General features: G+C 51.9%; 2 protein-coding genes across 4 annotated transcripts in view; one reads left to right on the forward strand and one right to left on the reverse strand.

Annotated features, from left to right (window-relative positions):
* Positions 1 to 6,434, reverse strand: part of NUCB1 (nucleobindin 1) — a 21,960-nt gene extending 15,526 nt beyond the window's left edge. For 2 of the 3 annotated variants that reach the window (XM_032270952.1, XM_032270950.1), the window contains exons 1-3: positions 6,195 to 6,434; positions 5,636 to 5,781; positions 3,169 to 3,276 (exon numbers count right to left, since the gene is read on the reverse strand). In XM_032270952.1, coding sequence (XP_032126843.1) covers positions 3,169 to 3,276; positions 5,636 to 5,770 — 243 coding nt within the window. In that variant the 5' untranslated portion in view covers positions 5,771 to 5,781; positions 6,195 to 6,434. Of the gene's footprint in view, positions 1 to 3,168; positions 3,277 to 5,635; positions 5,782 to 5,945; positions 6,160 to 6,194 lie in introns of those variants that run through there. The other variant, XM_032270951.1, reaches the window with a different exon arrangement.
* Positions 6,435 to 8,533: 2,099 nt separating this feature from the next.
* TULP2 (TUB like protein 2) lies at positions 8,534 to 23,704 on the forward strand. Its single transcript, XM_032271018.1, has 12 exons — positions 8,534 to 8,565; positions 9,855 to 9,906; positions 10,734 to 10,869; positions 11,796 to 11,933; positions 12,137 to 12,301; positions 15,041 to 15,162; positions 16,467 to 16,778; positions 18,715 to 18,827; positions 20,452 to 20,566; positions 20,646 to 20,744; positions 22,531 to 22,702; positions 23,543 to 23,704. The coding sequence occupies exons 1-12, from the start codon at positions 8,534 to 8,536 to the stop codon at positions 23,674 to 23,676; spliced, it is 1,590 nt and encodes a 529-aa protein (XP_032126909.1). The 3' UTR covers positions 23,677 to 23,704.
* Positions 23,705 to 25,031: the final 1,327 nt, after the last annotated feature.

Consider the following 25,031-nt stretch of genomic DNA (forward strand, 5'->3'; position numbering starts at 1 on the left):
AAAATACAAAATTAGAGGCCGGGCGCGGTGGCTCACGCCTGTAATCCTAGCACTCTGGGAGATTAAGGCGGACAAATCATGAGGTCAGGAGTTTGAGATCAGCCTGGCCAACACGGTAAAACCCCATCTCTACTAAAAATACAAAATTAGAGGCCGGGCGCGGTGGCTCACGCCTGTAATCCCAGCACTTTGGGAGGCCGAGGCGGGTGGATCACGAGGTCAAGAGATCGAGACCATCCTGTTCAACACGGTGAAACCCCGTCTCTACTAAAAACTACAAAAAATTGGCTGGGCATGGTGGCGCGTGCCTGTAATCCCAGCTACTCAGGAGGCTGAGGCAGGAGAATTGCTTGAACCCGGGAGGCGGAGGTTGCAGTGAGCCGAGATTGCATCCAGCCTGGGCGACAGTGTGACTCAGTCTCAAGAAAAAAAAAAGGTACTTGCGCATCTGCACACAGTGTTCTGAAATGCCACCCTCCATTGACTTCTGTATCACAGACACCCCCAGCTGGGCACCCTTTCCCTGGAAGCCCTCTCTTGCTTCTCTGTCTGGTCCTGGTTCCTCTTTGGGGCTCCCCCAGTGCCCTCTGCTGTCTGTTTTTGCTCAGATTGCTTCACTGCAGTCACATGTGACTCACGTCTGTCTCTCCTGCCCATGGGGCACGGCCTTTGCAGAGGCAGCAGGGTGAGGTGACTGAAGTCACAGTCAGAGTGACCAAAGCCAGTCACACACCTCCTCTAATCTGGCCCAATCTGGTCCACAACTCACTGGAAAGACTTGATGCCCAGGAGGAAAAGCCACTTGCCCAAGGTCCCCTGGACAGTGAGGAAGGGAGGTCAGCTTCTAGCCTGATGACCACACTGGAGTCACTGTCTTCCAGTTTGGGAGTCCCCAGGGCCTGGGTTCAAATCCCAAACTTGCACCAGCCCTTAAGTGACCCAGTACAGCCCTTTCCTGCTCTGCACCTCAAAACTGGGGCTGGGAAAGGCATGGTGATTCACACCTGTAATCCCAGCACTTTGGGAGGCTGAGGCAGGCGGATCACTTGAGGTCAGGAGTTTGAGACCAGCCTGGCCAACATAGTGAAACCCCATCTCTACTAAAAATTCACTGGGCATGGTGGCTCACGCTTGTAATTCCAGCACTTTGGGAGGCCAAGGTGGGTGGATCACCTGAGGTCAAGAGTTCGAAACCAACCTGACCAACAATGGAGAAACCCCATCTCTACTAAAAATACAAATAAGGCTGGGCATGGTGGCACATGCCTGTAATCCCAGCTACTCAGGAGGCTGAGGCAGGAGAATCGCGGGAGGTGGAGGTTGTGGTGAGCCACATTGTATCATTGCACTCCAGCCTGGGCAACAAGAGTGAGACTCCGTCTCAAAAGAAACACAAAACAAACAAAAATTAGCTGGGCACGATGGTGTGTGCCTGTAGTCCCAGCTACTTGGGAGGCTAAAGCAGGAGGATCATTTGGACCTGGGAGGTGGAGGCTGCAATTGCCCAAGATGGTGCCACTGCACTCCAGCCTGGGCAACAGAGCGACACTGTCTCATACAAAACAAAACAAAACAAAAAACGGGCTGATGCCACTGCTACTGACTACCAGGATAACTGACATTTATTGCAGGCTTACGATGAGCCAGGCCACATTCCTGAAGTACGGATTATCAGTGATTTGCACAACCAGTCCTCACAATAGGGAGGACTCACATATTAGCCCGTTTTCAGAGAGGGGAACCAAGGTGCAGAGAAGGGTGGCCCAACACAGCAACGGGTGGAGCTGAAATGGACCCAGCCCTGATCCGCTCTGTACCCTGCCTGCCTAACTGGCCTCTCTGCTTCTGTTTTTTTTTTTTTTTTTTTTTGAGACAGGGTCTCGCCCTGTCGCCCAGGCTGGAGTGCAGTGGCACAATCTCAGCTTATTGCAACCTCCGTCTCTGGGTTCAAGCGATTCTCCTGCCTCAACCTCTCGAGTCGCTGGGATTACAGGCATGTGCCACCATGCCCAGCCTTATTTGTATTTTTAGTAGAGACAGGGTTTCACCATGTTGGCCAGGCTGGTCTCTAACTCCAGACCTTGTGATCCGCCCGCCTCAGCCTCTCAAAGGGCCGGGATTACAGGCATGAGCCACCGTGCCTGGCCTGGCCTTTCTGTTGCTGATGTCACTTCCCAGGCACATGACCTTGGGCAAGCCAGGTGGCCTCCTGGGCCTCAATTTCCCTGCTTGCACAATGGGAGGGGCTGGACTTAGTGACTCTGTCTGTCCAGCATCCCAGGCCGGGTGGATGGGGACAGATGAGGGCGGTGGGAGTGCAGAGAAGTTTCCATGAGTACTAGGGGCTACCTCTTGACCAGTTCCAGGCCCCAGGGCCCGTCGTGGGCAGAGGTGTTTGGAGAACTGGGGGCTGGTGACAAGGACCTGGATCAGGCAGCCCCGTCCCCCATGGGGGACTCTCCGCATCATCTGCTGTCCTTGGGGGCAGTGGGGGTGCTGGGGCTCTGGCTCAGCCAGTTAGGGTGAGACCCAGGCCCACGAGAAGCAGAGGCCCTGCTACCAGGGTTTGGTGTTCTGCTCTGTGAAATGGGGACAATGACAGTGCTCTTAGAGGCCTGATGTGGAGTCCACAGAGACGTGAGGGACACCAGCGCCTCCCTTATTTTGAATTCTTTCTCCGTAGAAGGCACCATAGGAGCATTCTGTTAAAGCAACCCTTCCAGAACACTTGCTAAGGAGTGTCACTGCGCTCTTCCAAACCCTTTACACGTCTTCCTTTGGAAATTCCAAACCCGAAAATCCTTCCCTTACACATTTTCCCTTGGGAAAATCCAAACCCGAACCCTGCGCGACAGGTTCTGTGATGACTCCCATTTTTACAGATGGGGAAACTGAGGCACGGGGAGGGGCGGCTCCATAGCTAGGAAGTGGTAGAGCTGCAGCTGAGGTCTGCCCATGGGGGTCTGCACTAACAACATATTCTGTGTTCCCCAAAGCTCTTCCCAGCTTGTGATCCCAAGAAGCAACTTCTCCCTGAGTCTTGCTTTGGTGATCTCAAATACCGGCAGAGCTGGAGCCATGCGGCCCCCTTGAAGAAACCAGTCATCTCCTGAGCTCTGCCGTCCCAGCATGTGCCCCTCCCGCAGCCCCCACTGCCCGCAGCTGCACCTTGATGTCCTCTGCATTGGCAGCCTGTAGCTTCTCGCGGAAATGCCCATCTGTCTCCAGCACGTCGATGACCTCCTGGAGGTACCGGTGGTAGTACAGGCCCGTGTCCTGAGGCAACAAGGACAGACATAGCAGCTCCTGCTCCCACCCCCCCCCCCGCCCCCACTGCTGTGACTGCCATGGCCTGCTCCCTGGGGCAGCTGCCAAGGGACTCAGTTTTTACCTTTTCCCACATCTGTAGCAAAGATGAAATGAAAATTATATCAGTGAACACCCAGCCCAATACTGCTCAGAGTGGATGCTCAGAGTGGATACCACTTGTTGGGAGGCCATGAATCAAACCTTTATTCAACCATCCACCCACCCACCCACACACCCATCCACCCATCCATCCATCCATCCATCCATGCATCCACCTACTCATCCATACATCCTACCCACCCATCTAGCAATCATCCATCTATCCATCCATCCATCTATTAATCCACTCATCCATCCATCCATCCATCCATGCATCCCCTCACCCATCCATACATCCCACCCACCCATCTCTCCACCCATCATCCATCCATCTGTCCATCCATCTACCCATTCATCCATCTGTCCATCCACTCACCCACCCATCCACCCACCCACCCATCAATCCATCCACCCACCCACCCATCCACCCACTCATCCATCCATCTATCCACCCATCTACCCATTTATCCACCCATCCATCCACCCACCCATCCATCCATCCATTTACCCACCCACTCATCCATCCACCCACCCATCCATCTAACCACCCACCTATCCATCCATCCATCCATCCATCCATCCATTCATTCAACAAACATTCACCAGGCCCCTATCACCAGGCACTGCGAACAACACAGACAAAAGTCCCAGGCCTCCTGGTGCCGTCCCTGTCATGCATAGCTGGGCGGCCCTTTACTGTCCCTGGGCCTTCTTTGCTCTTCCTATGTATAAAACAGGCAATATGTCCTCTGCCTCCCAGAGCTGTGGTGAAAAGCAAGTAAGATAAATTGGAAAAAATAAGTAAATAAAATCACAAAAGAGAGAAAGCCAGGCGTGGTGGCTCATGCCTGTAATCCCAGTGCTGTGGGAGGCTGAGGCAGGAGGACTGCTTGAGCCAGGAGCCTGAGGCTGCAGTACATTATAATCATACCACCTCACTCCAGCCAAGGTGATAGAGCAAGACCCTGTGTTCCAAACCAAAAAAATTTTTAATTAAAAAAAAAAAAAAAAAAAAAAGAAAGAAAACTGTCCAGGCATTGTGGCTCATGCCTGTAATTCCAGCACTTTGAGAGGCTGAGGCAGGTGGATTGCTTGAGCTCAGGAGTTTGAGACCAGCCTGGGCAACACGGGGAGACTCTGTCTCTATAAAAAGAAAAAAAATTAGCCGGGCATGGTGGCACATGCCTGTAGTCCCAGCTACCTGGAGTCTGAGGCAGGAGGATCAGGTGAGCCCAGGAGTTTGAGGCTGCGGTGAGCTATGATCCTGTCACTGCGCTCCAGCCTGGGCAACAGTGCAAGACTCTATTAAAAAAAAAAATTATTTACCTCTTTACCAAGTCTCACAAGATCCCACATGATCCACATAATCTCCCTGTCTCCTCCTCTCCCTGTTCCAGCCACAGCAGCCTCCTCCACGTCCTCAACTTGCTCTGCATTCTCCCACCACGTGGCCTTTGCTCATGCTGTTCCCTCTGCCTGGTATGCTCTTCCCCTCACTTCCTCGCTTCCTTGCTCCTGACCTAACATATTTCTCCAGTTCAGAACTCAGTGGCTCACACCTATAATTTCTAGCACTTTGGGAGGCCAAGGCAGGCAGATCGCTGGAGGTCAGGAGTTCAAGGCCAGCCTGGCCAACATGGTGAAACCCCGTGTCTAATAAAAATACCAAAACTTGCCGGGTGCAGTGGTTCATGCCTGTAATCCTAGCACTTTGGGAGGCCGAGGTGGGTGGATCACCTGAGGTCAGGAGTTCAAGACCAGCCTGGCCAAGATGGAGAAACTCCATCTTTAAAAAAAAAAAAAAAACCCCAAAATTAGCCTGGTGTGGTGGTGGGCACCTGCAATCCCAGCTACTCAGGAGGCTGAGGCAGGAAAATCGCTCGAACCCAGGAGGCGGAGGTTGTAGTGAGCCAACATCACGCCATTGCACTCCAGTCTGGGCAACAAGAGCAAAACTTCGTCTCAAAAAAAACAAAAACAAAAACAACTCAGAGGTTTAACTGGGGAGTGAAGCAGATTTTCCACACCTCAGAGTCAGGGACCTGCAGTTTTTCACCAAGTCAAACCCCTGCGGCTGGAAGGAATGGCAGGCAAAAGAAAAGCTACAACGGTAGGGCCAGGGAGGCACTGGAGCATCCACCTTAGGGGAATGGCGGTCTCCAGGAACTGTAGTCCTACTGCCATTCCTGCTGTCCACCTGGCTGGACAGCAGGGCAGGGCCACTCACCGGACTCTCAGTCGCAGGGGGCTCCTCCTTGTTGGGCACCCCTCGCTCCAGGGGGACAGCCAGCACAGCCCGAAGCAGGAGCAGCAGCAGCGGTGGCAACAGAAGGAGGGTTCCTCGAGGCCCAGAGGGAGGCATGGCGGCGTGCTCTGTGGGGGATGGAGAGGTGGGTAACGCATTATGTCTGTCCCAAGCCTCTTCCTCCCCTGGAACCAGGAGTTCGCGCTCCCAGCGCCGCCCCCACTTCCAAGAATCAAGACACAATCATTTCGTTACCCAGGCCCCAGGATTCCAGGCCTCCAGCCTTCCCTTCCTCTGACACAGGAGTCCGGCCCCTCAGACCCAGGCGTCCCGGCTCCCAACACGCTCCCTCCCTCACACTCAGGAATCCAGGATCTCGGCCTCCTCCTCCCCCAGACCCAAGAGTCCAGGGTCCCAGCCTCCTCTTTTCCCAGGACCTAAAGTATTGGCACCCAGTGCATCCTCCTCCCGGACCCAGTTTTCCAGCCCTCTGGCCCCCATCCTCCCTAGGACCCAAGAGGCTGGAACCCTGGCTTCTCACCTCTCCTTCACCGCAGAGGGCGTTTTCCAGGGCGGGCAAGGACCTCCGGTGCGTTCTTGGTGATTTCCCCCTTAGGCCACGCCCACTTTTCAACAGAGGCCCCGCCCCAGGGAGGTCTGATTGGTCTATGCTGGCTCTGTACCTTTCATCCAGGCCTAGCGGCCCCGCCCGTTGCCGAAGTCGCTCGCATTTTCGTGAAATCTCGCCTCCTTTCTCGGAATCCCAGCCTCTTGACACCACATTTCCTGCCCATGCAAAAAGAGAGAGGAGGCGTTCAAAGAGGACTACAACTCCCTGCCAGCCTGGGGAAAAATAACTTCCGCCGGCATCGTGGCCCATTCGCCTCATGGGAGCTGTAGTTTTTCTAAGTATTTTCGCCCCACGAAGTGCCTGCAAGTTAAGAGTAGTAGCAATTGCATAGCCTTCCTTACGAATTTCTTTCTTTCTTTTTTTTTTTTAGACAGAGTCTCGCTCTGTCGCCAGGCTGGAATGCAGTGGCGCGATCTCGGGTCACTGCAACCTCCGCCTCCGGGTTCAAGCAATTCTCCTGCCTCAGTCTCCCAGGTAGCTGGGACTACAGGCACACGCCACTGCGCCCAGCTCATTTTTTTTGTATTTTTAGTAGAGACGGGGTTTCACCATGTTGGCCAGGATGGTCTCGATCTCTTGACCTCGTGATCCGCCCGCCTCGGCCTCCCAAAGTGCTGGGATTACAGCCTTGAGCCACCGCGCCCGGCCGAATTTCTTTCTTACTATTTTTTGAGGCAGGGTTTGCTCTGTCACCCGGGATGGAGTGCAGTGGCGCTATCACTTCTCACTGCAGCCTCTATCTCCCGGGCCCAAGCAATCCTCCCGCATCAGCCTCTCAAGTAGCTGGAACACCGGCCACAGTACCATGCCCGGCTAGGTTTTTTTTTTTTTTTTTTTTTTTTTTTAATTTTGGGGGCCAGGCGTGGAGGTTCACACCTGCAATCCCAGCCCTTTGGGAAGCCGAGGCAGGAGGATCATCTGAGGTCAGGAGTTCGAAACCAGCCTGGCCAACATGGCGAAAACCCGTCTCTACTAAAAATACAAAAATTAGCCAGGCGTGGTGGCGTGTGCCTGTGATCCCAACTACTCAGGAGGCTGAGGCAGGAAAATCGCTTGAACACGGGAGGCGGAGGTTACAGACAGCCGAGATGGCGCCATTGCACTCCAGCCTGGGTGACAAGAGCAAAACTGTCAAACACACACGCTCACACACACACACACTAAAAATATTCTAATTTTTAATTCTTTTTTTTTTTTTTTTTTTTTTTGAGGCGGAGTTTCGCTCTTGTTACCCAGGCTGGAGTGCAATGGCACGATCTCGGCTCACCGCAACCTCCGCCTCCTGGGTCAGGCAATTCTCCTGCCTCAGCCTCCTGAGTAGCTGGGATTACAGGCACACGCCACCATGCCCAGCTGATTTTTTGTATTTTTAGTAGAGACGGGGTTTCACCATGTTGACCAGGATGGTCTCGATCTCTTGACCTCGTGATCCACCCGCCTCGGCCTCCCAAAGTGCTGGGATTACAGGCTTGAGCCACCGCGCCCGGCCTACAATTTTTTTTTAAAGAGATGGATGGATGTCAGGCCGGGCTCAGTGGCTCACGCGGGTAATTCCAGCATTTTGGGAGGCCGAGGCAGAGGGATCACCCCCGCCAAGGGGGGAAGGGTTCAAGACCAGCTTGGCCAACATGATGTAACCTGGTCTCTATTAAAAATACAAAAGTTAGCTGGGAGTGGTGGTGCATGCCTGTAATACCACCTACTAGGGAGTCTGAGGCAGAAGATTCGCTTCAACCCGGGAGGCGGAAGTTGCAGTGAGCCAAGATAGCACCACTGCACTCCAGCCTGGGCGGTGTCTAAAAAAAAAAAAAGAGAAAGAAAGAAAGAAAAAAGGGGCGATGTCTCCCTGTGTTGCTGGTCTGAATCTCTGGGCTCAAGCAATCTTCCTGCCCTGTCTCTGCCTCCCAAAATGTTGGAATTACAGGCGTGAGCCACTGCGCCCAGCCTTTTATAAGTTTCTTATAAGCAAGAGGTGTACAGTGAGGGCATGAGGTCTCTGTCTCTTTAAGGAACATCCACACGTCATTCGTGTTCAGAATCCCCAGAGCAGGGTTGCCTGGCTGCATCGGTGACGGAGCTCATTACTTTGTTGGAAGCAGAGAGTGGAGGGTCAGAAGGGAGTCGACCAGATCAGGTCCCAGGGGGAATCCTCCCTCCCTCTGAGCCCTTTTTCTTCTCCTCCCTACTTCCAAGATATCCCGAGATTAGGTTCCCAGCTTCCAAACAGAGGATCAGGTATGTTTAGAGGTATGCCAAAGAGGCAAGGTACCGCGGCGTCAATGTGAGCAGCCTCTCCAGGCACCTGCTGGGGGAGAACGAGTCTCTGAGATCCCAAGCAGGTGGATAGTGGAGTTCTAGACTACCGGGGGCTGGGTGTTTGAGGCACACATTCCTTAGTGCTGATGCTGGGTGCTGGAGAGTTAGCTATTTGAGAAGAGAGAAGAGAACTTGTGGACCCCTGTGGGAACCTGGAAACAGACAACCGTATCCCGACAGGAGTGGGCGTTGGGTTTCGGGCTTCCTGGGTCCAGGAGCAAATTTAAAGGTAAGGATCAGGCCGGGTGGGTTGGCTCACGCCTGTAATCCCAACACTTTGGGAGGCCGAGGCGGGCAGATCACGAGGTCAGGAGATCAAGATCATCCTCGCCGACATGGTGAAACCCCATCTCTACTAAAAACACAAAAATTAGCTGGGCGTGGTGGCACCTGCCTATAATCTCAAGGGACTCTGGAGGCTGAGGCAGGAGAATTGCTTGAACCAGAGAGTCAGAGGTTGCAGTGAACAAGGTCGCTCCACTGCACTCCAGCCTGGCAAGAGTAAGACCCCAACTAAAAAAAAAAAAAAAAAAAAAGTCAGGCATGGTAGTGCACACCTGTAGTCCCAGCTACTCGAGGGGTTGAGGCAGAAGAATTGCTTGAACCCAGGTGGTGGAGGTTGCAGTGGCCCGAGATGGCGCCACTACACTGCAGCCTGGGCGATGGAGGGAGACTCAGCCATCTCAATAAATAAATAAAGCTAGCTAAGGATTAAGTGTTGGTGGGCAGGATCCATTGGGATGTTGGTTCTGATCGTGACTTCTCATTCTTGCTTCTGCAGAATGTCTCAGGAAAATGACACTCGGAGGAGAGAGTGAGTAGGGAAAAAGATGGGTAGGGGTGGAGGTGGAAGGGACTGGGGACCCCCTCCATGCACTCAGCTCTGGCCTCATAACCATGTTTGCAGGTTCAGTACCATCAGCCTTGCAGGAAGGGGCTGGGGACATGGACTCCTGTGTCCTAAAGGGAAGGCGCTAGGGTGCAGACTTCTGGGTCTGAAAGAGAAGGGGTGAGGCCCCAGACTCCTGAGTCCTGAGACAGGAGGGGCCTGGGATCTCTGGGTTCTGGCTTCTGAGGGCCAATGCCAGGAGAAAGGGCTCCATAACTGATAGAGGAGGCTCAGATTCTGCACCTTCTGTGACCTCACCAGTGCCCAGAACCCAAGCTGGGCAAGGGACAGGTTGGGGGAGGGAGGGGCTTTTGGGCAACTGAGGTTCCCTGTGAACTGTCACCCTGAGCCTGCGTCTCTCTCAGCATCCTGGGGCATGAGCTGGCTGCTGTGAGCCTGCAGAAGCTGGAACAGCAGGTATTGTGCCCAGGAATCTCACCACTCCCACTCTTCCACTCTCCAGGCCCCCTCCACCAGATCTTGCTCTAGGACTACCTGCGCATATTGCGTGTCTCTCATCCTGGAGTTTTCCCATTGAGAAATGAGAAAATAGAAATTTGGGGCCCAGCACAGTGGCTTACGGCTGTAATCACAGCACTTTGGGAGCCCGAGGTGTGCGGATCAGGTGATGTCAAGAGTTCGAGACCAGCCTGGCCAACATTGAGAAACCCTGTCTCTCTCTACTAATAATACAAAAAAAAATTAGCCTGGTGTGGTGGCGGGTGCTTGTAAACCCAGCTATTCGGGAGGCAGAGGGAGGAGGTGTAATCTCAGCTACTCCGGAGGCTGAGGGAGGAGTTTGAACTTGGGAGGTGGAAGCTGCAGTGAGCAGAGATCGCGGCATTGCACTCCAGCCTGGGCGACAGAATGAGACTCTGTCTCAAATTAAAAAAAAAACAAAAAACAAAAAAAAAAAAACGAATGAAAGAAAAGAAAATAGGAATTGGGGGTCCTAAAGAAGCAAACAAACCCTTGCGATGAATTTCTAAGGAACAATTCTTCTAGAGGGCAGGACTCCTGGGTCCTGGGGGGCGAGGGGGCAGCGTGCCAGGACTCGGATCTCAGTCCAAGCGAGGAGTGAGGAAGCAGCAGCTGAAGGACTGAAGACCTGGACACCTGGGCCCCAGTGGAGGAAGGGGTTCACGAACTCTCGCGCCCATGCGAGCCCTTGCCCCAAGCCCCACCTCACTCCAGTCTTCCCGTCTGGTTCCCGACCCCGACGCCCACCTCTCCCATTTCTCCAGCAGCGGCTGTTTGAAAAGAAGCAGCGACAGCAACGACAGAAGCGCCAGGAGCTCCTCATGGTTCAGACCAGTCCTGATGCTTCCCTGCGGTATTGTCGCCCGTGTCTGCGGGAAGAGCGCCTTTTAGGTGACAGAGGTGACCAAAGGCTCCTAGGGCTCCGCCTAGGGGCGTTCGTCTGGAGGGGAAGGGCCTGTGGGAGTCCGTGGGCGGGACCTAGTGGAAGAAGGGTGGAGCCTAGTGGAGCCTTGGGGTGGAGACTTGGTAGTGGAGAGGGGTGGGCCTTGGTCCAGGAGGGCTTTAGAACAGGGATTGTAGCGGCCCCGCGGCAGGACCTGTGAGGGAGGGGTTCGGGGCGGGGCTAGAGAGCGCAGGGGCGGGGCATGGCAGGTGAACGGGGCAAGAGAATGTGATAATTGGGTTTGGCAGAGCTCGGGGGTGGAGCCTGTGAGAGCCGGGACCTCACCCCCCACCCCAACCAAGGGATTGCGGAGGCGGGGTCTAGGGGTCCGGGGCGGGGCGTGGTCTCGTTGCGAGAGCCCGGCGTGAGATCGTTCACCTGCGGAGCCCGCAACAATCCAGCGGCCGGGCTGTGCTTGTTTGAGCCTTAGGATGCAGTTTGGGATCTGGGTGAGTGTCAGGGTTTGGGTGGTCCGCGAATCGGGGTGATTTTTTTTTTTTTTTTTTTGAGACGGAGTTTCACTCTTGTTGCCCAGGCTGGAGTGCAATAGCGCGATATCTGCTCACTTCAACCTCCGCCTCCTGGGTTCAAGCGATTCTCGTGCCTCAGCCTGCCGAGTAGCTGGGATTACAGGCATGCGCCACCATGCCCAGTTAATTTTGTATTTTTAGTAAAGACAGGGTTTCACCATGTTGGTCAGTCTGGTCTCGAACTCCCGACCTCAGGTGATCTGCCCGCCTCGGCCTCCCGAAGTGCTGGGATTACAGACGTGAGCCACTGCGCCCGGTGGGGGTGATATTTGGGAGCCCAGTGACAGGGTGGATCTTGGTTGAGGACCGGAATTTGTAGATCATTTTTGTTGGTTCGCTGCACCTTCTCTCAGGCCTTGGGAACCCTTTCTCCCGGAAGAATTTGTCAGAGGCACACCTGCTCTCTGGCATCCACAGTGCCGTGGGCACCGTGAGCCGTGGTGGAGACAGCAGCGGCCAGAGCGGCCCGCTGACACCGCGGATAGAAGCAGGTATTCGCGAGCTCTTGGACCGCCTAGACCCCAGAACTCCGCCCCCACTAGAACCCAGGAGTCTGGGGACTCACTCTATCTGTCCAAAGCACTCAGGAGCTCTGGACCGCACCCCCTCCTTCCTCATACCAAGGAGTTCAGGTCCTGAGTCGCCGCCTCCTCCAGCACGCAGGGATCCAAGCCTCCCCTCCTTCCTTACTCAGTGTTCTGGAATCTTGGTCTCCAGTCCCCTTCCTTATCCTTGCTCCCAGACAGTTCCGATTCAGAATTGGAGGAAGTCTCCTTGGAGAATTGTTCTGTCTCTCCTCCACTTTTTAAACCGACTCCAAGAATCCCACGAAGGTGTTGGCAACCCCGCCAACGTCCTGGTAATTTAGGGGACATTGGGGTGAAACCTGGGATCCCTTGGTTCATGCAGCAAATCTCCCCCTTTCTTAGGTAGCAGCTTCATTGAGGTATAATTCACATACCATACAAGTCATCCATTTAATGTTTTCAATTCCGGCGGGGGGCGGTGACTCACGACTGTAATCCTCACACTGGGAGGACAAGGCGGGCGGATTACGAGGTCAGGAGTTCGAGATCAGCCTGACCAACATGGTGAAACCCCGTCTCTACTAAAAATACAAAAAATAGTTGGGCGTGGTAGCACGTGCCTGTAGTCTTAGCTACTTGGGAGGCTGAGGCAGGAGAATCGCTTGAACCCGGGAGGCAGAGGTTGTAGTGAGCCGAGGTTTCACCACTGCACTCCAGCCTGGCGACAGAGCGAGACTCCATCTCAAAATAAATAAAGTTTTCAATTCCATGGTTTCTAGTATACGGTCGCCCCTCGGTATCTGCAGGGGATTGGTTCCAGGAACCTCACAGATACCAAGATCCCCAGATGACCAAGTCCCTTATATAAAATGGAGTAAAATTTGTATATAAACTATGAATATCCTCCCATATACTGTAAGTCATCTCTAGATAATTTATAATGCCTAATACGGTATAAGTGCAGTGTAAATAGCTTTTTTTTTTTTTTAGAAGGAGTCTTACTCTGCCCCCCCAGCTGGAGTGCAGTGGTGCTATCTCAGCTCACTGCAACCTCCACCTCCTGGGTTCAAGAGATTCTCCTGCCTCAGCCTCCCAAGTAGCTGGGACTATAGGAGCACACCACCACACCTGGCTAATTTTTGTATTTTTAGTAGAGATGGGGTTTCACCAGGCTGGTCTTGAACTCCTGATCTCAAAAATTAGCTGGGTATGGTGACATGCGCCTGTAATCCCCCCTGCTGGTGAGGTTGAGGTGAGAGAATCACTTGAACCAAGGGAGCAGACATTGAACCCGGGAGGCAGAGGTTGCAGTGAGCTGAGATTAGGCCACCGCACTCCAGCCTGAACAACAGAGCAAGACTTTGTCTCAAAAAAAAAAAAAAAAAGAAATGGTGCATCAGTTAGCAGTCACCGTCTTTTCCATTTTCCCAGCCCTTGGCAACCACCAATCTACACCAGTCTACATTGTCTTCTTTTTTTTTTGAGACAGAGTTTCGCTCTTGTTACCCAGGCTGGAGTGCAATGGCGTGATCTCAGCTCATCGCAACCTCCGCCTCCTGGGTTCAGGCAATTCTCCTGCCTCAGCCTCCTGAGTAGCTGGGATTACAGGCACGTGCCACCATGCCCAGCTAATTTTTTGTATTTTTAGTAGAGACGGGGTTTCACCATGTTGACCAGGATGGTCTCGATCTCTTGACCTCGTGATCCACCCGCCTCGGCCTCCCAAAGTGCTGGGATTACAGGCTTGAGCCACCGCGCCCGGCCTTACATTGTCTTCTTAGATTTGGCTATTCTGTACATTTCACACAAATGGAATCATACACTGTGTGGCTTCTTTCTTTAATTCATTTTTTCTTTTTCTTTGAGATGGGGTGTCTCTGTGTTGCCTAGACTGATCTTGAACTCCTGGGCTCAAGTGATCCTCCCACCTTGGCCTCCCAAAGTGCTGGAATTACAGGTGTGAGCCACCATGTATCTTCCTTCACCTCATTCACCGATATATGTTTTGTTTTGTTTTGAGACAGAATCTCACTCTGTCACCCAGGCTGGAGTGCAGTGGTGTGATCTTGGCTCACTGCAACCTCCACCTTCTGGGTTCAAGCGATTCTCCTTCCTCAGCCTCCCAAGTAGCTGGAACTACAAGCATGCCACCATGCCCTGCTAATTTTTGTATTTTTAGTAGAGATGGGTTTTACTATGTTGGCCAGGCTGGTCTTGAACTCCTGACCTCGTGATACACCCACCTTGGCCTCCCAAAGTGCTGGGATTACAGGTGTGAGCCACTGCCCCCAGCCCAACTAACACATTTTTGGTGGGGGAGCTTTTTTTTTTTTTTTTTTTTTTCAGACAGAGTTTTGCTCTTTTGCCCCAGCTGGAGTGAAGTGGTGCAATCTCGGCTCACTGCAACCTCTGCTTCCTGGGTTCAATCTCCTGCCTCAGCCTTCCAAGTACCTGGGATTACAGGTGCCCGCCACCACACCTGGCTATCACCTAACAAATTTTTAAGATTCATCCATGTGGTAGTATTATCACTGCTTCATTCCTTTTATTTCCTTATAATATTCCATTGTGGTGACTTTCTTTCGTTTTTTTTTAAAGACGGGGTTTCACCGTCTTGGTCAGGCTGGTCTTGAAGTCCCTACCTCAGGTGATCCACCCGCCTTGGCCTCCAAAGTGCTTGGATTACAGGCGTGAGCCACCACGCCCGGTCGACTTTTTTTTCTTTTTATTCTCATGAGACAGCCAATGATTTCAATGACAGAACTCTTATCACCCCAAACTCCATTCCCCCATCTTAGCTTTTCAGTCTCTGATGCTTTGTCTGAGACAAAGAAAAGGGAAGACCCTAACCCCTCCCTGTCCTTAGGCCCAGAGTAGTCAGAAACTCTGGCCCTTGTAGACTTCCATGCACCTGGGGGAGGAGGAGGATGTTGCAAGTGAGGTCGCTGAGTAATGAGTAGGGACTGAGAACCCAGGAGTTCTGGCCTTCTCTAGCTAGCACTGATGATGTTGTCCCTCACTCCTGGAACCCAGATGTCCTGAGCTTAGTCCTGGCTTCTTCCATCCTTTAGAGACCGGTACAGAGGGTGAGAGTGAATCCCAGGATGTCGGAGATGCATACAAGGCACCCAAAATGGGACCAAACCCTGGAATGGACGGTGACCGGGGACAGGAAAACTTGGCCTTCCAAAAGGTGGGACGAGGCACAGCCCCTCAAGGTGTAGGAAGAGGGGGGCTAGCCTCAGACCTCTGGGGAGGGTGGAGCTAAAATTCTGCAGCCCAATCAGAAGCCCTTTTTTCTGGTGGTGATTAATCTAGCAGAGACTCGTGTGTGTGTGTGTGTGTGTGTGTGTGTGTGTGTGTGTGTACCATTTATCAAATTAGAGGATTTGACTTGATATGAGCATGGACATTAAAATGCAGTCCATGAAGCAAGGCGCTGTGGCTCACGCCTGTAATCCCAGCACTTTGGGAGGCCGAGGCGGGCGGATCACGAGGTCAGGATATCGAGACCATCCTGGCTAACATGGTGAAACTCTGTCTCCACTAAAATTACAAAAATTAGCCGGGTGTGGTGGCGTGCACCTGTGGTCCCAGCTACTCCGGAGGCTAGGCAGGAGAATTGCTTGAACACAGGAGGCAGAGGTTGCACTGAGCTGAGATTGCACCGCTGCACTCCAGCCTGGCAACAGAGCAAGACTCGGTCTCGAAAAAAAAAATACAGTCCATGGCTCGGTGGCTCACGCCTGTAATCCCAGCACTTTGGGAGGCCAAGGCAGGCCTATCACCTGAGGTCAGGAGTTCGAGACCAGCTTGGCCAACTTGGTGAAGCCTCGTCTCTACTAAAAATACAAAAATTAGCCAGGCATGGAAGCGCGAGCCTGTAATCCCAGCTACTCGGGAGGCTGAGGCCGGAGAATTGCTTGAACCTGGGAGGCGGAGGTTGCAGTGAGCTGAGATGGCACCGCTGCAATCCAGCCTGGGCGACAGAGACTCTGTCTAAAAATAAATAAATAAATAAATAAAAGAAAGAGAGAAAGAGAAAAAGGGAGAGAGGGAGAAAGAAGGAAAGAAAAGATAAAGAAAAGAAAAAAGAAAGAAAGAAAGGAAGGAAGGAAAGAAAGAAAGAAAAGAAAGAAAAGGGCCAATTGGCACTCACTTTGGTGTTGGTGAAAGTGCAGTATGGTTTCTCTTGGGGGAAGATCTGGCCTGCATTATGTTGTCTAGATGAAACTAACAGCGTCTAACGAAATGGGCCGTGCTTTCAAAGGAATTCTGCAATCAGCAGGTGCAGTGGGTGTGGCCGCCGAGGAAAGCCAATCTACTGGCCAATTAACATTGGAGGGTGTGGCTGGGTGGGCTGGCTGAGCTGTTTGACCAATAAGCAGGAAACGTGGGCGGGAGGAGGCGGGACTGTGGGGCTGGGATGGCCAATCAGTAGTGAGCAAGTCTGTGGGCGCGGTTGTTCCTCGACTTTGAATTTGGTGCCCGGGCTAGGAAGAAGACTTGGAGAAGAAGAAAGAGGCGTCGGAATCTACAAGGACGAATTCCTCAGCAGCAATCGAGAAAAAGTTGTCCAGGGCCCTTGAAGGCGAGGGCGGCATGGGCGGCGACCATATGAATCGCAAAGCCTCCTTTGCAATCAGCTTCCCCTGCCCTCTGCTGGGCGAGGATAAGAAAGCCTACGTGTTGCGGCCGGCTCTCCAGGGCATCAGGATGCAGTGTTACATCAACCGCGACAACCGCGGCGTGGACAAGGGCTTGTTCCCCCTCTACTACCTCTACCTGGAGAACCCCAATGGGCTGAAGGTTCAGTCAGCTGGCTCAGCAGCCTTTGGAGTAAGCCCCACCTCCCAGGGGAAATCCCACTCCTTTATGGGTTAGGTCAAGATCAGCCTAGACAACATGGCAAAACCTAGTCTTCACAAAAAATCCAAATACTGGCCAGACATGGTGCTATGCACCTGTAGTCCAAGCTACTCCGGAGGCTGAAGTGAGAGGACTCCTTGAGTCTGGGAGTTCGAGGCTGCAGTGAGACGTGATTGTGACATGCACTCCAGCCTGGGCAACACAGTGAGACTCTGTCAAAAAAAAAAAATATATATATATATATATATATATATATATATATCTCCAGGCTCGGTGGTTCACGCTTGTAATCCCAGCACTTTGGGAGGCCATGATGGGCGGATCATCTGGGCTCAGGAGTTTGAGACCAGACTGACCAACATGGAAAAACCCAGTCTGTACTAAAAATACAAAACAAATTAGCCAGGCTTGGTAGTTCGTGCCTGTAATCCCAGCTACTTGGGAGGCTGAGGCAGAAGAATCTCTTGAACCCGGGAGGTGGAGGTTGGGGTAAGCCGAGATCACTCCATTGCAGTCCAGCCTGGGCAACAAGAGTGAAACTCTTATCTCAAAAAAAAAGAAAAAGAGCCGGGCATGGTGGCTCACACCTGTAATCCTAGCACTTTGAGAGGACGATGTGGGTGGATCACCTGAGGTCAGGAGTTCAAGACCACCCTGGCCAACATGGTGAAACACCATCTTGAAAAAAATAAATAAATAAATAAATAAAAAGAAAAAAAAAAAGAAAGGCCAGGCATGGTGGTTCATGCCTGTAATCTCAGCGTTCTGGAGGCCAAGGCAGGCAGATCGTTTGAGCTGACAGGTTCAAGATCAGCCTGGGCAGCATGGTGAAACCCTGTCTTTAGAATACAAAATACAAAAAAAACAAAAAAATTAGCTGGGCATGGTGGTGCCCACCTGTAGTCCCAGCTACTTGGGAGGCTGAGGTGGGAGTATGGCTTGAGTCCAGGAGGCAGAGATCGCGCCAGACCTTGTATCAAAAAAAAAAAAAAAAAAAGTCTGGACCCTCACTGAGCCCTCTTTGCTATCAGCTATCAGGCCTCAGCCTATCCTGAGATAAGTCCTGCCCCTCGCAGCCAGGCCCCTCCCCTCAAGGATTTTCCTATGGAGAGCCAAGCCACACCCCTCTCAATCTGGCCTTTACCCTCGAAATATGGGTTCCTCTCCTCCGGGTATCCTCTTTCCCCCTAGAAAGAGGTTTTTCCCCTACTCAGAGCCAAACTCATTTTTCCTAGATGAAACGCCTACCAAAGTCCTGCTGCAATATTGCAAGGAAGGGTGTTCCCCATTCTCCAAAGTTAGACCCCTCCTGGGCTCAGCTTCCACCCTGGACTCACAGGCGGAGGGAATGAGGGAAAGATGTTAAGACAGTGAAGCTTCCATTCAGGACTCAGCTGATGGCTTCCCTCAGTGAGAACCACATTGCCCAGTAAGTCTGGAGAAGCTTGTGCCATCATTGGCTCCTCCATCATGGGACATGGCGTTTCCTTGTCTTTGGACCCCTGGCTTTAGCCAGCTAACAGAAGTCCCTTTTTTTTTTTTTTTAACTTTTGTTTTGAGACAGAGTCTCGCTCTGTCACTCAGGCTGGAGTGGCTCGATCTCGGCTCCCTACAACCTCTGCCCCTGAGTTCAAGTAGTTCTCCTGCCTCAGCCTCCCTACTAGCTGGGATTACAGGCACACACTACCATGCTCGGCTTTTTTTTTTTTTTTTTTAGTAGAGACAGGGTTTTACCATGTTGGCCAGGCTGGTATTGAACTCCTGACCTCAAGTGATCTGCCCACCTCAGCCTCCCAAAGTGCTGAGATTACAGGAATGAGCCACCATGCCTGGCCTCCAGAAGTCCATTCTAATGGGCCATTCCTCTCATCCATAGCACTTCCTCCTGGCTGGGCGAAAGAGGAGAAGGAGCAAAACTTCTAATTACCTCATCTCCCTGGATCCCACAGACCTATCTCGGGATGGGGACAACTTTGTGGGCAAAGTCAGGTGGGCAGAGCTCTGACATGTCATGAGAAGCAGGTGGCAGAGAGCTTGGGGACAGGGGGACCCCATTTCCCAACAGGACACAGAGCACACCTTCCATCTGCTCAGGGATCAGAAGAACTGAACGCTTTGGAACATAGGCTGACATTTAAGGCATTTGACTTCTTGAGAGGCAAGGGACTGAGACTCCTAACTTTCTGTGAGAGAAGAGGCCTGGAATGTGTGAGTTCTTGCATCCAAAAGGGAAGAGAGAGGCCAGGCGCGGTGGCTCCCATCTGTAATCCCAGCAGATTGGGAGGCTGAGGTGGGCGAATCACTTGAGGTCAGGAGCTTGAGATCAGCCTGGCCAACATGGTGAAACCCTGTGTCTACTAAAAATGCAAAAATTAGCTGGGCATCGTGGCGGGGGCCTATAATTGCAGCTGATGCAGGAGAATCACTTGAACACAGGAGGCAGAAGTTCCGTAAGCAGAGATGGAGAGATTGCACTCCAGCCTGGCTGACAAAAAAAAAAAAAGGAACAGAGTTCTTAAAGGGCCCGTTAAATAAAATAGGGAGGCGAAATAAAATACATGGCTCACCCAAGAAATGGGGGCGCTGGGACCATGGATGCTGGGAACATGATTGTTTCATTAATTTTTTGGGGGGGGGACGGAGTTTCGCTTTTGTTGCCCAGGCTGGAGTGCAACTGTGCGATTTTGGCTCGCTGCAACCTCCACCTCCCGGGTTCAAGTGATTCTCTGCCCTCAACCTCCTGAGTAGCTGGGATTACAGGCATGTGCCACCACACCCAGCTAATTTTGTATTTTTAGTAGAGATGGGGTTTCACCATGTTGGTCAGGCTGGTCTCCCCGACCTCAGGTGATCTGCCCGCCTCGGCCTCCCAAAGTGCTGGGATTACAGGTGTGAGCCACCACGCCCGGCCTCATTTATTTATTTCTTTTTACTTATTTATGTATTTATTTAGATACAGGGTTTCATTCTGTCACCCAGGCTGGAGTGCAGTGGCATGATCACAGCTCATTGCTGCCCCGACTTCTCAGGCTCAGGTGATCCTCCCACCACAGCCTCTAGAGGAGCTGGGACCACAGATGCGAATGGCCACACCCTGCTAATTTTTCTATTTTTTGCAGGGATGGAGTTTTGCCCTGCTGCCCAGGTTCAAGCTATCCTCCTGCCTCTGCCTCCCAATTCTTTTTTCTTTTTCTTTTTTTTTTTTTTGAGACAGTCTCATTCTGTCTTCGAGGCTGGAGAGCAATGGCGAGATCTTGGCTCACCGCAACCTCCACCTCTGGGTTTAAGTGATTCTCCCACCTCAGCTTCCCCAGTAGCTGGGATTACAGGCACCTGCCACCACATCCGGCTAATTTTTTGTATGTTTAGTAGAGACAGGGTTTCACCATGTTGACCAGGCTGGTCTTGAGCTCCTGACCTCAGGTGATCTGCCCGCCTCGGCCTCCCAAAGTGCTGGGATTACAGGTGTAAGCCACTGTGCCTGGCCTAGGAACAGGATTCTTAGACATTCGAACATAGGCTTTGACATAGGGGATTGCAGGGAAGTCGATGTGATGAGTGACACTCAAAGAGTGACACAATTTTAATTCTATCCATTCCCTTCCTGGAGCAGATCCAATGCCCTGGGCACCAAGTTCACCATCTTTGACAACGGGGTGAATCCTGACCGGGAGCATTTAATCAGGGATACTGCCCGGATCAGACGGGAGCTGGGGGCTGTGTGTTATGTGAGTGTCCTGGGTGCAAAAGAAAGGGGTAGGATGGTGGGAAGAAGGAACAAGGCCAACTGAGATATAATATACCCAGGAGACCAACGCCTTGGGATTCCTGGGACCTCGGGAAATGACTGTGGTTCTCCCAGAAACCGACAGCCAGAACCAGATCGTCAGTGTCCAGCCACTAAGAGTGAGTATCCAATGTTGGGAATCTCTGGGTCAATGGAGGAGAAGGGGCTGGGGCAGGTTCTCCTAGATCCCAGAGGAGGAGGAAGAGGAGGCCAGTGGGTTGCTGTCTCACGTGAAGGCTGAAGGACTTTCTTAGACTTCCGTGTCTCAGGGAGTAAAGACTAGAGACTCAAAACGTTTGCATCCAGAGAAAAAAGGATTCATGGTAGGTTAACAAACTGTTACCACAAACGGGTCTGATCCAGACTCCATGAGAGGGTTCTTGGATCTCAGGCAAGAAAGAATTTGGGGCCAGTCCACAGATTCAAGTGAAGGCGTTTATTAGAGAAGAAACAACACGGTGGCTCACGACTGTAATCCCAGCACTTTGGGAGGCAGAGGTGGATGGGTCACCTGAAGTTGAAAGTTCAAGACTAGCCTGACCAACATGGAGAAACCCCATCTCTACTAAAAATACAAAATGAGCTGGCCGTGTGGCACATGCCTGTAATCCCAGCTACTCGGGATGCTGAAGCAGGAGAATTGCTTGACCCTGGAGGTGGAGGTTGTGGTGAGCTGAGATTGCGCCATTGCTCTCCAGCCTGGGCAACAAAAGCGAAACTCTGTCTGAAAAACGAGAGACAGAAACAAAAGAATGAGTACTTCATAGGCAGAGCAGCCTTGAGAGCTGTTGTTTGGCAATTTTTGTAGTTATTTCTTGATTATATGCTAAATAAGAGGTGGATTATTCATGAGTTTTCTGGGAAAAGGGTGGGCAATTCCTGGAACTGAGGGTTCCTCCCTGTTTTAGGCTATATCTTTTTTTTTTTTTGAGACAGAGTTTCGCTCTGTTGCACAGGCTGGAGTGCAGTGGTACAATCTTGGCTCACTGCAACCTCTGCCTCCTGGGTTCAAGTGATTCTTATGCCTCGGCCTCTGGAGTAGCTGGGATTACAGGCACGCACCCCCATGCTTGCTAATTTTTGTATTTTTATAGAGAAGGGGTTTCACCATGTTGCCCAGGCTGGTCTCAAACTCCTGACCTCAGGTGAGCCACCTGCCTCAGCCTCCCAAAGTGCTGGGATTACAGGTGTGAGCCACAGCACCCAGCCTATACAGGGTAACTTCTTGAGGTTGCCATGGTCTTCGTAAACTATCATGGTGCTGGTGGGAATGTCTTTTAGCGTACAATTTTTTTTTTTTTTTTTCGAGACAGAGTTTCACTCTTGTTGCCCAGGCTGGAGAGCAATGGTGTGATCTCGGCTCCCCAAAGCCTCCACCTCCTGGGTTCAGGTGATTTTCCTGCCTCGGCCTCTCGAGTAGCTGGGATTGCAGGCATGTACCACCACGCCCGGCTAAGTGTATATTTTTAAAAGAGACCAGGTTTCTCCATATTGGTCAGGCTGGCCTCAAACTCCCGACCTCAAGTGATCCGCCCACCTTGGCCTCCCAAACTGCTGGGATTACAGGCATGAGCCACCACGCCTGGCCTGAGCATCCTAATGTATTATAATTAGTGTATGATGAGCAGTGAGGACGACCAGGGTCATTTTCATCACCATCTTGGTTTTGGTGCGTTTTGGCCAGCTTCTTTATTAGCTGTTTTATCAGCAGTGTTTTTATAACCTGTATCTTGTGATACCAGTCCTGTCAAACTCCTGTCTCATCCCGTGCCTAAGAATGCCTACCCTCCTGGGAATGCAGCCCAGCAGGTTTCACATTCTCATTTTACCCAGCCCCTGTTCAAAATGGAGTCGCTCTGGTTCTAAAACGTCAGACAAAACCACAGCCCCTTCTTTACCTTCCAGGAACAGGAGTCGATATTGAGTCGCATCCGACGTGGGGACAACCAAGGGTTGCTTGTGCTGCACAACAAAACCCCGTTGTGGAACCACAGGAACCGTGTCTTTGTGCTCGATTTCCACGGTCGAGTTACTATGACTTCGGTCAAGAACTTCCAGATCATGCATCCCAAAGACTGTGAGCTCCTGGAAACCTGTTTAGCTGGCCCTGGTGGGGGTGGGATTAGGGCGTGAATGGAAGAGAACTACATTTCCCATTATCACTTGAGGACTTTTCTAGGCAGGACAGATGCCAGGCTATCGCAAAGCCTATTGGGTATTGTAGTTTGCACAGCCCTCAGGCTTTCTGGCTTAGTAAAGACCCCCTCTCAGCCTCTTGAAAGTCTTAGTACTTGGCCAGGTGTGGTGGCTCACACCTGTAATCCCAGCACTTTGGGAGGCTGAGGCGGGTGGATCACGAGGTCAGGAGTTCGAGACCAGCCTGGCCAATATAGTGAAACCCCTGTCTCTACTAAAAATACAAAAATTAGGTGGGTGTGGTGGCACGCGCCTATAATCCCAGCTGCTTGGGAGACTGAGGCAGGAGAATCGCTTCAACCCAGGAGATTGAGGTTGCAGTAAGCCTCGATGGTGCCACTGTACTCCAGCCTGGGCAACAGAGCAAGACTCCATCTCAAAAAAGAAAAAAAAGTCTCAGTTCTTGGCCGGGTGTGGTGGCTCACACCTGTAATTCTAGCACTTCGGGAGGCTGAGGCAGTTGAATCACCTGCAGTTCAAGACCAACCTGGCCAACATGATGAAACCCTGTTTCTACTAAAAATACAAAAATTAGCTGGGTGTGGTGGAACACGCCTGTAATCCCAGCTACTTGGGAGCTTGAGGCAGGAGAATTGCTTCGACCTGGGAGGTGGAGGTTGCAGCAAGCCAAGATTGTACCACTGCACTCCAGCCTAGAAGTCTCAGTTCTCCAAGGTGGGAGATAAGAGGGTCTGGCTAACCTTCCTGATTTCCTTCTCAGCGGAACGTCTGGTGCTCCAGTTTGGCCGCGTGGCCCCAGACACATTCACCATGGACTTCTGCTTCCCGCTTAGCCCGCTCCAGGCCTTCGCCATATGCTTGTCCAGTTTCAGTGTGAAGCTGGCCGTTGAGTAGCAAAATAAAATACCATATAAAGTACCATACCCTTACCAGCTTGTGTGCCTCTTCATTCGGAGGAATGGCCACAACACACCTTCTTTTGCACCACCTTAATAATAATGAACACTGGCTGGGCGCGATGGCTGACGCCTGTAATCCTAGCACTTTGGGAGGCAGAGGTGGGTGGGCAGATCACCTGAGGTCAGGAGTTGAAACCAGCCTGTCCAACATGATGAAACCCTGTCCCTTCTAAATGTACAAAAATTTGGGCTGTGTGCGGTGGCCCATATCTGTAATCCCAGCACTTTGGGAGGTCAAGAGATTGAGACCATCCTGGCCAACATGGTGAAACCCGGTCTCTACTAAAAACATACAAAAATCAGCTGGGCGTGGTGGTGCGCACCTGTAGTCCGAGCTACTCGGGAGGCTGAGGCAGGAGAATCGCTTGAACTTGAGAGGCGAAGGTTGCAGTGAGCTGAGATTGCACCAGTGCACTCCAGCCTGACGCCTGGCGACAGAACAAGACTGTCTCAAAAAAAGAAGAAGAAGGCCGGGCATGGTGGCTCACCCCTGTAATCCAAGCACTTTGGAGGCCAAGGTGGGTGGATCCCCTGAGGTCGGCAGTTCAAGACCAGCCTGACCAACATGGTGAAACCCCCGTCTTTAAAAAAAAAAGTAAAAAAATTAGCTGGGAGTGGTGGCGGGCACCTGTAATCCCAGCTACTCAGGAGGCTGAGGCACGAGAAATGCTTGAACCCGAGAGGTGGAGGCTGCAGATCACGCCACTGCACTCCAGCCTGGGAGATGGAGTGAGACTCTGTCTTAAACAAACAAAAAAGCCTGGGCATGGTGGCTCAGGCCTGTAATCCCAGCACTTTGGGAGGCAGAAGTGGGTGGGCAGATCACCTAAGGTCAGCAGTTGAAGACCAGCCTGGCCAACACAGTGAAACCCCATCTCTGTGAAAAATACAAAAATTAGCTGGGTATGGTGGCAGGTGCCTGTAATTCCAGCTACTCAGGAGGCTGAGGCAGGAGAATTGCTTAAATCTTAGAGGCAGAGATTGCAGTGAGCTGGAATTGCACCACTGCACTCCAGCCTGGGCGAAAGAGTGACACTCTGACTCAAAAAAGTAAATAAATAAATAAATATTAACAACCCACACTTACTAGCCACCCCTGAGAGTCCAGTCTAGTGAAAATGGGCTGAAAAGCAGCCTACTTTGATGATCATGAAAACAGATGATCATGGGGGATGGGCCAAAAGCCCATCAAAAAAGGTAAAATCCTCAGAAAAACACACTGAGCCACAAGCCTGTTGGATCAGAGCACAGCAACTCTAAAAAAGTGATTTTCGGCTGGGTGTAGTTACT

Source organism: Sapajus apella, unplaced genomic scaffold (assembly GCF_009761245.1).
Source record: "Sapajus apella isolate SASKATOON/1434 unplaced genomic scaffold, GSC_monkey_1.0 scaffold220, whole genome shotgun sequence".
NCBI classification, from domain to species: Eukaryota; Metazoa; Chordata; class Mammalia; order Primates; family Cebidae; genus Sapajus; species Sapajus apella.

What these genes read in the sequence shown, in the direction of transcription:
- TULP2 (XM_032271018.1), top strand. Translation starts at nt 8,534, where the DNA reads ATGCCAAAGAGGCAAGGTACCGCGGCGTCAAT. An exon ending in TGCAGAAGCTGGAACAGCAG is followed by an intron (nt 9,907 to 10,733) that starts GTATTGTGCCCA and finishes CCATTTCTCCAG; the next exon opens with CAGCGGCTGTTTGAAAAGAA. An exon ending in AGCTGGGGGCTGTGTGTTAT is followed by an intron (nt 20,567 to 20,645) that starts GTGAGTGTCCTG and finishes TAATATACCCAG; the next exon opens with GAGACCAACGCCTTGGGATT.